At 46.0% G+C, this 12373-nt stretch overlaps 2 protein-coding genes across 2 annotated transcripts in view; both read left to right on the top strand.

Moving 5' to 3' along the window:
- The window catches only part of pch2 (pachytene checkpoint 2 protein), a 32557-nt gene extending 24461 nt beyond the window's left edge, over positions 1 to 8096 (top strand). Inside the window, exons 9-10 of the mRNA XM_089580218.1 lie at positions 1322 to 1483; positions 5659 to 8096. Coding sequence (XP_089436344.1) covers positions 1322 to 1483; positions 5659 to 5763 — 267 coding nt within the window. The 3' untranslated portion in view covers positions 5764 to 8096. The remainder of the gene's footprint in view (positions 1 to 1321; positions 1484 to 5658) is intronic.
- Positions 8097 to 10437: 2341 nt separating this feature from the next.
- Positions 10438 to 12231, top strand: LOC149351029 (uncharacterized). Its single transcript, XM_089575589.1, has one exon. The coding sequence runs from the start codon at positions 10438 to 10440 to the stop codon at positions 12229 to 12231; it is 1794 nt and encodes a 597-aa protein (XP_089431715.1).
- The last annotated feature ends 142 nt before the right edge of the window (positions 12232 to 12373 follow it).

The raw sequence follows: 12373 nt of genomic DNA, 5'->3' as shown, positions 1-12373 counted from the left end.
ATCTTGCTTCGCACAAAACAAGATCGAAAAATATGGTAGTCATTGTCAATTGAGTTTTCACAGATGAAGCTGCACCCTTTTGTATTTTGTCATGCTCGTGAATTTTCTTAATCGTGCTACATTAAATGAATAGATTTTTCGTTGTATGTATACTAGTGGAAAGCGAGACCAATGAGGTTACCTGTTTCTGTGTGCCGCCTTCTCGGAGCAATTAGCCGTGTATTGTGCCCTCAGTTTGTTAGCATGCAGTGAGTGGAAGACATGTAATGAATGTAAAGCCACTATGATAGTTATTTTCATTTAATTCCATTTGATTCTTGTCATGCATCTGTCTGTTTGGCTGATTCCAGAGAAAGCGAGTGCATTGAGCAATCAAAGTGCAAAAATGAGCAGAATCATGTGCAACTAGAAGGATCGTGAAATCCCCCCACCCCCCTTCGTGTACAAGAAGCACTATTTCATCATATATGCACGCTGTGCCCCGCCGCTGTGGCTCAGTGGTTATGGCGCTCGGCTGCTGGCCCGAAAGACGCGGGTTCAATCCCAGCCGCATTGGCTGAATTTCAATGGAGCCGAAATTCTAGAGGCCCGTGTACTGTGCGATGTCAGTGCACGTCAAGAACCCTAGGTGGCTGAAATTTCCGGAGCCCTTCACTACGGCGTCCCTCATAGTCTGAGTTGCTTCGGGGCGTTAAACCCTAATAAACCAAACCATATATGCATGCTGTAATAAATCCTGCAATTACAGAGACAGTCTCTGAAAACTCTTTGTGCTTGCTATGTGACTGTTAGTCATGTGGGCTTGGCGATGTTTTTTTTTATATATAGCGCCTCATGTGTATACATAGGCCCCTCTAATCCAGGCGAATCATTAGGTTGGGTGACTGATAACAACTGTACTGTCATGGTCCTGCAGGCATGTTGCTGAGGCATGGAATTTCGTTTGCATGCTCTCTCTCTACTCTTGGCACCAAAAAAGTCACACAGTGACGTTAGCAGCTCTTCTATCTTGTTAACTTGCAGACATCCGTGTAACGGTGCTCCCGAGAAATATTCTACAGTAAACCTCTGACTACAGTGTTGGAATAAAGAGCGAACCACTCGGGCAACAGAGCAAACAATGCGGTTCCACTCGCTGATTCTTCTTAGATCAGTTCACACCTGCCACCACAGCGTTGTGCCTATTTTGTGAAAATCGTCCACTGTCAGGCATCAGTGGAACAACTTGGAGGGAGCCTCATGATTGAGCCACCATAAAATGTTTGCGAACATACCATCTGCATTACATTTTTACTGATATGTCTGAGTGTGTCTTTTCCAGGTGTCCATCATAAATGACATCTCTAGTTTTCTTGAAAGCAGCAGTGACGAGAAGGATGATGAACTGAAGACACTGTTCCGCTCCTTGTGCACCAATGCTGTTGGCCTGAGTGGTAGGCAGTTACGAAAACTGCCCTTCATTGCACACTCCATTTGTTTTGTGGTGAGAGCTTTTTTGAATTCGCATGAAAAAATGCAAAGCCGTGATGTGATGAGCAACGTCTAGGATGTTTGGTGTGGAATGACCCTGTTGTATTTTATGAAGGTTAGAGAGGTATATCCATATTGACTCAAGGATCCTCGAGGTGTATAGCGTTTTCCGCAGTTAAACACGTGCAGTAGAATGCTTTTCTCAGCTAAACTATAGTTCAAGCTCAAATTTCGCACAGAATTGGCATTTGGTTGCATTTGGTTGGCAGAATTGTTTTATACCGCATTCGTTTGGGATACCTACCTGAATTGATTAGAAGAAGTGTGATATTCGCATTTTCTACGGCGACGACGAAACAAAACGAGACTATCTCAGCGATTGCACCGGTGTTGCCATCTCATTTGTTGGCCATGCAGATTCAGGATGGGAGGGGGCTTGCAGCATGTTTGAAGACACTTTTTCGCAAGTCTTAAGACTTAGTGCCATTTTGGCCATGCAAAGTTTTTGTGGTCATTGATAAAGCAGCTGAAAAAGCATCTTCAAACCTCCTGCTAAACACACTCCCTGCTTTGCCGAATCTCCACGGCCGACAAACAAGATGGTGCCACTGGTGCAACAGATGTATCGTAAAATAGTATCGAAGATATATGTATATCTTCAGTGCTGCCCATGCCTGATCCTTGTGCTATGCTTTCACTAGTGCATGACTGTTTAACTCTTATGGGAGGTGCGGGGTTCAGTCTCTAGTGCTCCCAGGTACCCACCGGTGATACAGGGGGTACAGGCAGTTTTCCACTGCCTGGTGCTCTGCTTGTTTTGGGTGACATGCTTGGGAAATTGTTCGTTGACCCCACCTTGAGTTGAAGAAACCTCTTTCCATGGCACTCTTTGGCCACAGATGCCTTTTGCGCCTTAAAAATTCATCATCATCATCATTGTTTAACTCTGCTTATCGATGGCTCAGCTTTTTGAGTTCTTACATTATTCTCTAATTCTGTTAAAGGTGCAGTGAAGAGGAATCTGAACTCGTCTTTTTGCCACGGGAACTCAATCTACACGTTCCGAGCATTCTTAGAAACTTCGACTTATTGCCCTGTGCGGCCGATTTCCGTAATTAAATCGAATTAACGTCCGGCTCCCGCCTTTATTTTTTTAATTCTCCCCCGTACGGTGGGCAGAGTCGACCAGCGCATGGAATGCCTTTCAGCCAGCTCTGTGGAGGCTTTGCTTTCACTTTATTCTGTTTTTTAGGTTTTCGTGAATAAATAGTTTCATTCGCAGATAATATAGCCGCAAAATAAGCCCGCAGAAATAAAAGTATGCGCGCACTATTTGCTACTACGGATTACTACTACTACGTATTACTCTGCTGATGGCAGAGCGGCAAGCCGCCACGGGACTGGGTGAAAGGCACTCCACGCGTTGGTCGACTCCGCCCACCGTACGGGGAGAATTAAAATTAAAAAAAAGGCGAGAGCCGGATGTTAATTCGATTTAATTAGGGAAATCTGCCACACAGGGCAATAAGTCGAAGTTTCTAAGAATGTTTGGAACGTGTAGATTGAGTTCCCGCGGCAAAAAGACGAGTTCAGGTTCCTCTGGGTATTAAAGGGACTTTTTGAACACTATGAGGCCGTGGGACCGCTCAGATTTTTAAAAGAGCGTGCGAAAAACACACATGTGAGTTTGCTATTGCAGTCTGTTGTCGGTTCCAGTAAGTTTACTTCGCTGGAGGCTCACTGGTGGGTCATCCTTCACCCCTGAAAATCTTAGGGCAGCTCACTGGTGGGCTGCCCTTAGAAGTGTAGACAAAATTTTTCATGTTTTTTTTTTACTGTAATTATGTGCACAACTGTAGTAAGCAGGGACTACCACATGGATTTTAGCAGCGCTGAATAAATAATTTCTAATTGAAAAATTTTTTCCTCTGTAATTTCAGGTTCGGTTGCCAGACGATTGGTGTGACGCCACTAGAGAGTATGAGACCACAGGAGGCATACAGAAACTGCAATATAACCACTGCTATGTCATTTTAATTCATTTAAACTCTTTCGCTAAACTGCTCCAGAAGCCAGAGTGGCAGCAAGTTAACAAAGAACTATTATATTGCAGCCGCCGCGGTGGCTCAGTGGTTATGGGTCTCAGCTGCTGAGCCGAAAAATGCAGGTTCGGTCCGAGCCGCGGCGGTTGATTTTCGATGGAGATGAAATATTAGAGTCCCGCATGCTGTGCGATGTCAGTGTACATTCAAGAACCCCAGGCGGTTGAAATTTCCGGAGCCCTTTACTACGGCGTCCCTCATAGCCTGAGTCGCTTTGGGACATTAAAATGCCATAAAACCAAGCTGTTATATTGCAGTTTTTGTATGCTTCACATGATCTGGTGCTCACTTGTGACATTACAACCATCTTATGACTGTTGAAACCGAAACCAAAACGACATGGAAGAGTAAATTCACTTGTAAGTTAGGTACTGAGTGTAGGCGAATTGCACGTGGTGATTCATGTTTACCAATGCCTTATACATCATTCAAAAGCCAAAATACACTACAAGAATTTTGGTCTCTCTACCGCTTTCAAGGGGCTTGAAACACCTACTAAGGAGAGCACATCAACTCTCACAATCACTGCATTGTGTTCCCATGAACATATGAGCCAAATAATACACTTCTGTGCTCCGCAGAGAACCGACAATAACGTGTGAAAGCTGGCGAGCCTTTCCTGACGACTTTTTATACACGCACCCTCCTCCGTCGCTCGCACCTGCATATACAAGCTGAAAGATGGCTAGTGGTTAGCTTCTTTCAGACGTCAGGTGGCTACCATGGCCGCAACCAATAGTACGCCTAACTCCGGCGGGTCAGGAGGCTCCGTTTCTGGGGAGCACGGACCTTCCAGCGTGCAAAAAGTGATGAAAGAAAAGGGAAAGGAGGTGCGAAGACTCTGAAATTCAAATTTACTGATAACTCAGCCTCTAGAAAGCGCATTTTAAAAATTCTTGCTGGACAGTATTCCTGAAGCAGAGTGCTTTAACATTTAACAGAGAGATTGTGAACTTTATTAGAAACTGATTTTTATTTTGGTCAGTGATTGTGATCACATCTGTAACATCATCGTGTCTGTAGCATGTGGTTAAAACATTGGTATGTAGAGCCACCACATTTTCTGGTTTGCTTTTGCAGGATTCCAGATCCAGTTGTCAGATTAGACTGTGATTGCCGTAAAAACCAGAATGTGGGTCGGAATATAGGTCGACCCCCCAACTAACCAATTTTTAAAAATGAAAAAAATCTTTTTCAGCGGCAAAAGTACCGAAAGACACCCTTACCTTGAAACAAATGCGACTCAACTGGCTGCAAAATCTATTTATTTATTTTAATTTAGATGCTGCTTGTATGTACACCCGGTCAATTCTTTAACACTATCGCGCGACCGTTGACCTGCGTGCTTGTCAGTGTCTTATTAACGGTGCTGAGCGGTGAAATAAGCGAGATACGCATATGTGTACACATGCGCTTACTCTCGCTTCTTTCGCCGTGCTGTGTTAAGGTGCTGACAAACACGTGAGGGAATGGTCAAGCATTACTGTTAAAGAATTGGCTGGGTGTGCAGTACAGAGAAGGGCACGAAGTGCACAAGCGTTATTCCGAGTTATTTGAATCGTGCGAACTCCATTCGGATGACAATTGCTTATGCTGCATTTTCTAAAAGTCTTGCGCACCATCTCTGCGGGGAGAGATCTCCATTCCGACAACACCCAGCCCCAAACCAAAGTAACTTTGTTACAACAGAAACACATGTTACAACAGAAACGCAAATTGATGGTGCCACAACGTCGCCATACCGCACTGCTGCTGATGGCGATGGTGACTTCAGCCGCCCATTGTTGCAAGACTTCCGTAGTTTTTCTGCCAATGACCGGTGTATAAGACGGGGGTCGATTGTTTGCCATGGTTTTTTTTGAAAAAGTTTGACCTATATTCCAGTTTTTACGGTACTTTTACTGCACGTCACATGCTACTGTTGCCCTAAGAGCCTGGCTTCTGTAGGAAGCCTCTATTCTTGGCGTTTCCAGTGTTATATTTTGAATTTTGAAGTTAAGCATCCGTTATATTTCTTGGTACTGTACTCATACTTTAGTGACCATGGTCTCACAATTGAATTTAATAAGCTGCATTAATTTTTCAGGACAATGTACTGACACCAAGGGCATTTCTACTTGCCTTAGCAGAAGCTATTCATCGTCAGTGGCAAGAAAATGAAAAAATCATCGGTTCTAAAGGATCACTGTAATATCTATTTCAAGCATGTTATGCCTCCTTGTTTTGTTTCTATATCAGTACGTTCTCAGTGCAGTCTAAAAGCATGGCTGTGTGGTGTAAATTGTGTAGCTATAAGCCGTAATACATTGCCAATGTTGCTGTCACAAAGGATCGCTGTAATATCTATTTCAAGCATGTTATGCCTCCTTGTTTTATTTCTAAATCAGTGCATTCTCAGTGCAGTCTAAAAGCATGGCTGTGTGGTGTAAATTATGTATTTATAAGCTGTACTACATTGCCACTGTTGCTACCACAAAGGATCACTGTAATATCTATTTCAAGCATTTAATGCCTCCTTGTTTTACCGTATTTACTCCCATAATAGGCGCACCCCCAGTTTGGTCGCGAAAAACCAGATTTTTTTATTTCCGTGCATATAAGGCACACCCTGAACTTGGCACTGTGATCAGTACTGTATTTACACATTGCAAAGCGACGCCTCAGCCCCATCCCCAATCTTTATTTTAACAAAGTTTTAACTGAACTGACTACCAGTCCTCACTAGTGCTGCTGCGGACCCACAGCACGTACAACAACATGTGGAACACACGTCGTGTGGAACAGCCGCACAGAGTTTTAAGGGATGCTCACTTTTAACGTCTGTTTAGAAGCCTTCATCTCCAGCCAGAAACCTTCCAGACAAAAACACAAAAACCTCACAGAAACCTCGGCAATAGGAGTCTCATACGAAAATTTTGTCGCGCCCCAGTCACAACTGCCACACTTCTTGCCCACGTCGAATTTCCGGCCTGCCGCATGCTTGCTGTGTAGCTATTAAGGTGCTTGCCCGTCGTGCTAAAATAGCAACGCTTGGCGGCAGCACACGAAAGCCACAACTACGATGGAGTAACAACCTACCACAGATCCCGGGCCTTTGACAGCCACAAAAGCTGGAGCTGATGATGCTCATGCCAATATTTATAGCAAAAGCTCGCGGCGGAGAAAAAAAAGTTGATGATGATGATGGCCTCGGTCTCTGGTGCCATCCGTGGGCAGCACCTGGAAGCTCTTGTGCACGCGTGAGGCCTCCGCGATCAAGCGCCGTTGCTCGCAGCCGGAGCCGATCGCGGAGGCCGCGCCGCGTGCATTTTGAAGGCTATTCCCGCGTGGGTCGTGGGAAGTTTGGGTGGGGCCCTTATGCTGATTGATCTTTTTTTTTTTTTTAATGAACCCCAGGTGGTCGAAATTTCCGGAGCCCTTCACTACGGCGTCTCTCATAGCCTGAGTTGCTTTGGGACGTTAAACCCCATAAACCAAACCAACCATACTTAATATTTCCTTCGGGAAAACAGGGTGCAGCCTGTACACGGGTGCATTTATGCGATATGTTCAATTTTGCGAGTCTAAAAATTTCTGGAAATTTTACCCCGCGTAATGGCGCACCCTGAACCTTTAGCCGGATTTTTTTTTTTAAGTGCACCTCTTATGCGAGTAAATACGGTATTTCTAAATCAGTACATTCTCAGTGCAGTCTAAAAGCATGGCTGTGTGGTGTAAGTTGTGTGGTTATAAGCTGTACTACAATGCCACTGTTGCTGCCACAAAGAATCTCTGTGATGTCTATTTCAAGTGTGTTATGCCTCGTTTTATTTCTCAATCAATACGTTCTTAGTCCAGTCTAAAAGCATGGCTGCATGGTGTAAATTCTGTAGTTAAAAGCTGTACTACATTGCCAGTGTTGCTGCCACAAAGGATCGCTGTAATGTCTATTTCAAGCATGTTATGCCTCGTTGTTTTATTTCTAAATCAGTACGTTCTCAGTGCAGTCTAAAAGCATGGCTGTGTGGTGTAAGTTGTGTGGTTATAAGCTGTACTACAATGCCACTGTTGCTGCCACAAAGGATCACTGTAATATCTATTTCAAGCATGTTATGCCTCGTTGTTTTATTTCTAAATCAGTACGTTCTCAGTGCAGTCTAAAAGCATGGCTGTGTGGTGTAAGTTGTGTGGTTATAAGCTGTACTACAATGCCACTGTTGCTGCCACAAAGGATTGCTGTAATGTCTTTTCCAAGCATGTTATGCCTCGTTGTTTTATTTCTAAATCAGTCCGTTCTCAGTGCAGTCTAAAAGCATGGCTGCGTGGTGTAAATTGTGTAGTTATAAGCTGTACTACATTGCCACTGTTGTTGCCCCAAAGGATCGCTATAATCTATTTCAAGCATGTTATGCCTCTTTGTTTTATTTCTAAACCAGTACGTTCTCAGTGCAGTCTAAAAGCATGGTTGTGTGGTGTAAATTGTGTAGTTCTAAGCCGTACTACATTGCCACTGTTGCTACCACAATAAAACATGTTACATTTTGATGCTTTCTGTTTTTTCTCAATACTCATGCTGACGCATTTGTCATAGAAGTGGGATGAAGTGTTGTCTAATGCACTGTTTCATATAGTTTGGACATAACATGTTGCAGAACTGTTAGTTGTCAGCACTGAATAGTGACCCTGAATGACGCCGAAGAACTATGCTACTTGTGTGTCCACAGAGCTTCATAGAACCTGTCTCGTAACCTGTAGACACTGTGATGTCTACAAGTAATACACAGATGTATGAGAGGAGATGGAGAAATGGGCATCTCTGGGTAGCGCACCACCAATGCATTGATTGTTGTGACAAGCACCTTGGCACCATAATGAGCTTGAGCTATGTATGTTGGGGATATCTGTGTGGCATCTTGTATCGGAACTGTCACATGCAATGATTTCTTTACTTGGCGCATTTGTTATATTAATATTTTATGGCGACATTAAGAAGCTAAAGCTTCCTGCCCATATGAAAATTGGAGGAGCATAGTATGCTCGGGTTTGCACTGTTGCACAGGATTTTGCATTATTTGCACAGGCCTTGAATCCATCTGTTTAAATGCACTGGATGTAATGCTACTGTAACTATTGTATGTTTTACTAATTCTGTTTCATTGTTCGTGCCTGGCGCTAAAGGCCATAAATTAGAAGTCAATTCAGACTGGGACAGTATAATTAAAAAAGTGGTAACCTTTTGTATCTGCTTGTTTTGTTGCGAGACAAAATACTACAGTTCTGTAAACAGGCTACAAAAGACAGGTTGTACTGATGAATTGTTTACTTTTGAAATTTTTTTTTTTTTCATGAATGTTGCTATCCACTATCATACCATTTTCATGTTAATCATAGGCCTCCTGGACCCCTGTGTGGACTCTGGCCATGAAATGGTTCTACTGATTTTGCAGTTGCTTCTGTAATATGCGCAATGGCACTGCAGTATGGGGTGGCGTTCAGTATACAATGGTGCCACTAAGACATGAAGCCAATAATTTATAGTTATAACAGGCACTGCTTGAACTCATCTTGAAGTAAGCTATATGTTGGGTTGCGTGTGGCTTGGGAGATTACAATCGACAGAAATGGACTAAGGTGCACATTCCCGAATGGGTTTCTCATTGGTAACTACCATGCAGTTTCTACAGCTGACTGCTGCTATGCTAAACGCACACAAAAACTGCCGTTATGGGGGTCACCAATGCTGCAGATGTGGATTTATAATTAACTTGACTAAATCAGGAAAGTACATCACCCAAACTTGTTATTCAAAAAGCAAGACCGTCGTACACCATCTCTGTGTCAAATTCCAGTGTGAATAAACGACCAGTTTAACAGAGAGGAGCATTTTACAGTGCGTTTACCGTTGCAACTCTATAGGTACCTTAAAGGGGCCATGGCACCATTTTTCAGACTCAAGCAGTTTATTGCATGTTGTTCGTTAACCATCTTGGAGCAACTGGACAAAATTTGAGCGCATTTGGTGCAGTGAATAATTTGTAATTGAATTTTTGAAAGTTCTGAACTGTGTGGGAGTCGGGCAACACTGGCACACCCGCTGCTCGTGACGACATAAACTGACAGTCACGTGCTTGCGAGTGAACTGCGGGAGTTCGTTGTTCAGGCTTGGGGTAGGGTGGGGTGAAGGGGGAAGTTGGAGGGGGACAAAAAGGTCTGTGCCCTCCCTTTTCTGTGTAGCTTCTGCCCGGTCTCGGCGTCTTCACCCTCAATGTGCCGCGACCGGGCTCGAGTAAAGTCACTGGAACTCCGACTTTAGGCTCGAGTAGACGCGCCCTCTGCTCCGCGCTGGCCGTGCGCGCGCGCACGCTCGTAGCAGACGACGCTGCCAGTCCATGCCAGTCTGCGACGTCACTCAGGCTGGTCAACTGCTAGCGAGAGGGGCTTACAGCCACTGATCTGCACTAGGGGGCTGGATGGCGCATTGAGCGCCCGAGAATTGTAGGAAACCGTAGGTAAAGATGATGGCGATTCTTAATAAAAATTGCCAACACAATAAACAAAAAAATAAGAAAGAAAAGCTGAGCATGGTGGCAATTGCCACCACCCCGTTTCAAAGGGGGCGCTCCTATCCATCCATCCATCCATCGTAAAGCCACCGGAAGTAAGTCAAGGTGTCCACTGTCCCATGGGGCCAGTTATGCGCATTTCCTTTGCTTTCGAAGCTCATGGTCATTTGAAGGTGGGGCGTCTGCAGAACTATATCGAAGACAGCAACCTCTTCCCTCCTTCCATGATAGGCTTCCGACCCGGGCTATCTACTCAAGACGCTTTCCTTCTAATCAAGGGGGAGGTACTGGCGCACGTTCCCAGCGGAGGGGAGTACCTTGTGATGGCCCTTGATCTCAAAGGTGCCTTCGACAACGTGTCTCACGATGCCATCCTCACAGAACTGAACAACCTAAATTGTGGGGAACGTGTCTTTCACTACGTCCAAAATTTCCTATCCAACAGAACAGCTACGATCGGCATAGGAGGCACACGCTCGGAACCCCAGGACATGCCGCACAAAGGCACGCCTCAGGGTTCGATCATCTCCCCTCTCCTTTTCAATATCGCCATGGTTGGAGTGGCTCGCAGCCTTCAAACCGTATCGAACATCGGATTTACACTGTACGCCGACGACATAACAATCTGGACTACCAAAGGCTCTCTGGCGGCCAAAGAAGAAACTCTGCAGAAAGTTGCCACCTGTGTCGAGAACGCAGCCGCCCAGTGCGGACTATGCTGTGCGCCGGAAAAGTCAGAGATCATCCGCATAGAAGGACGCAACTACAAGTATCCAGGAGACATTCAGGTCCTCCTACACGGCGTCCCCGTCCAGGAGACCCGTCAGATCCGCATCCTCGGCTTATGGCTCCAGAGTAATAGGAAATCCACCCACGCTATCAAGCTGTTATCCACCACAACACAGCAAGTCGCCAAAATGATCAGGAGGGTGGCACGCAACCGGACAGGCATACGGGAGGAGGACACGCTGCGCCTCGTCCAAGCACTTGTGGTGAGCCGCATTTCCTACGGCCTACCGTACCTACAATTAACTCGACAAGAACTCACCAAGGTCAATTCCATGTTGCGTACTGCATACAAACATGCGCTGGGCCTTCCTATCTACACTTCAAACGCCAAGCTAGAGGCCCTCGGCCTATGCAACTCGTTCGAGGAGATCCAGGAGGCTGTTCTCCTCTCGCAACGTGCACGCCTCCTTCGCACGGACACCGGTAGGCAGACTCTGGAGCGGGTGGGCTACCCGGCAGACGTCCAGATAATACAGAGCACGACCAACCTCCCAACAACATATCGCTCGCGGGTGCACGTCGCCCCGATTCCCAAAAACATGTCGAGCGAAGCCGGCTCGGGCAGACGCTCAGCCAGAATCGACTACGTGAAGCGGACGGCGGCACGCAGCCCCCACACGGTGTACGTCGACGCAGCAACACACAGCGAGGCCATGCGGGCGACGGCAGTTGCTGTGAACTCCTCCCACAACGAGGTTGTCAGCGCCTCTTTGAAACACACGACGATCATGGAAGCAGAAGTGGCAGCAATCCTACTGGCGATCCAGTACGGCGACGCCCGTAACCAGGGTGTGCACGTCATGACAGACTCCCAAGCAGCCTGTCGGCTCCTACTTGCAGGCAGAATACCTAAAAAGCTGTTGGGCATAGTAACCAACTCTATGAGCGCTAATTCCTCCCTCAAGCATCAGATAACGTGGGTGCCTGGTCACGCGGGATTAGAGGGCAACGAGGTCGCGGACGCACTAGCTCGAGGACATACCAACCGAGCGGGCTCCAACCCCGACCCAAGCTCTCTTACCGAAGTTCCCGTCACCTACAACACGCGACTCCACTTTCTAAGATCACAACGACAGCACTTTCCCCCTCCGCATAAAAAGCTTAACCATACCGCTCAAGAATCTCGGGACTGGAGGCAACTCCAGACCGATACATTCCCCAATCTTCACAAATACAACATCATTTTCCCCGAGCGCTATAAAGGAGAATGCCCGTGGTGCGAAGACCGGCCCGATGCATACCACATTACATGGGGATGTAAGGGCCCGAAACCCCCGGACATCACAACACATAGAACGAAGGACCTCTCTGCTCAGCTCGGAGCTTGATCAGCAGCGCTCACTCGTTGCGCAGGCTAGAGCGGCAGCCAAGGCCAGTGGAGTCTTGAAATGAAGACACCACCCATTGTACATTTCTCCTCGAGCATTTTGTTTTGCTTGTCAATAAAGTTTTCTACTACTACTACCCCGA

The sequence above is a fragment of the Amblyomma mixtum genome, chromosome 3 (assembly GCF_055824585.1).
Source record: "Amblyomma mixtum isolate Tamu chromosome 3, ASM5582458v1, whole genome shotgun sequence".
Classification (NCBI taxonomy): domain Eukaryota; kingdom Metazoa; phylum Arthropoda; class Arachnida; order Ixodida; family Ixodidae; genus Amblyomma; species Amblyomma mixtum.
The sequence above is the reverse complement of the archived record's forward strand: the minus strand, read 5'-3'. Positions and strand labels throughout refer to the sequence as shown.

Excerpts from the sequence above, each read along its gene's own strand:
- LOC149351029 (XM_089575589.1), top strand. The coding sequence starts at position 10,438 with ATGGCCCTTGATCTCAAAGGTGCCTTCGACAACGTGTCTCACGATGCC.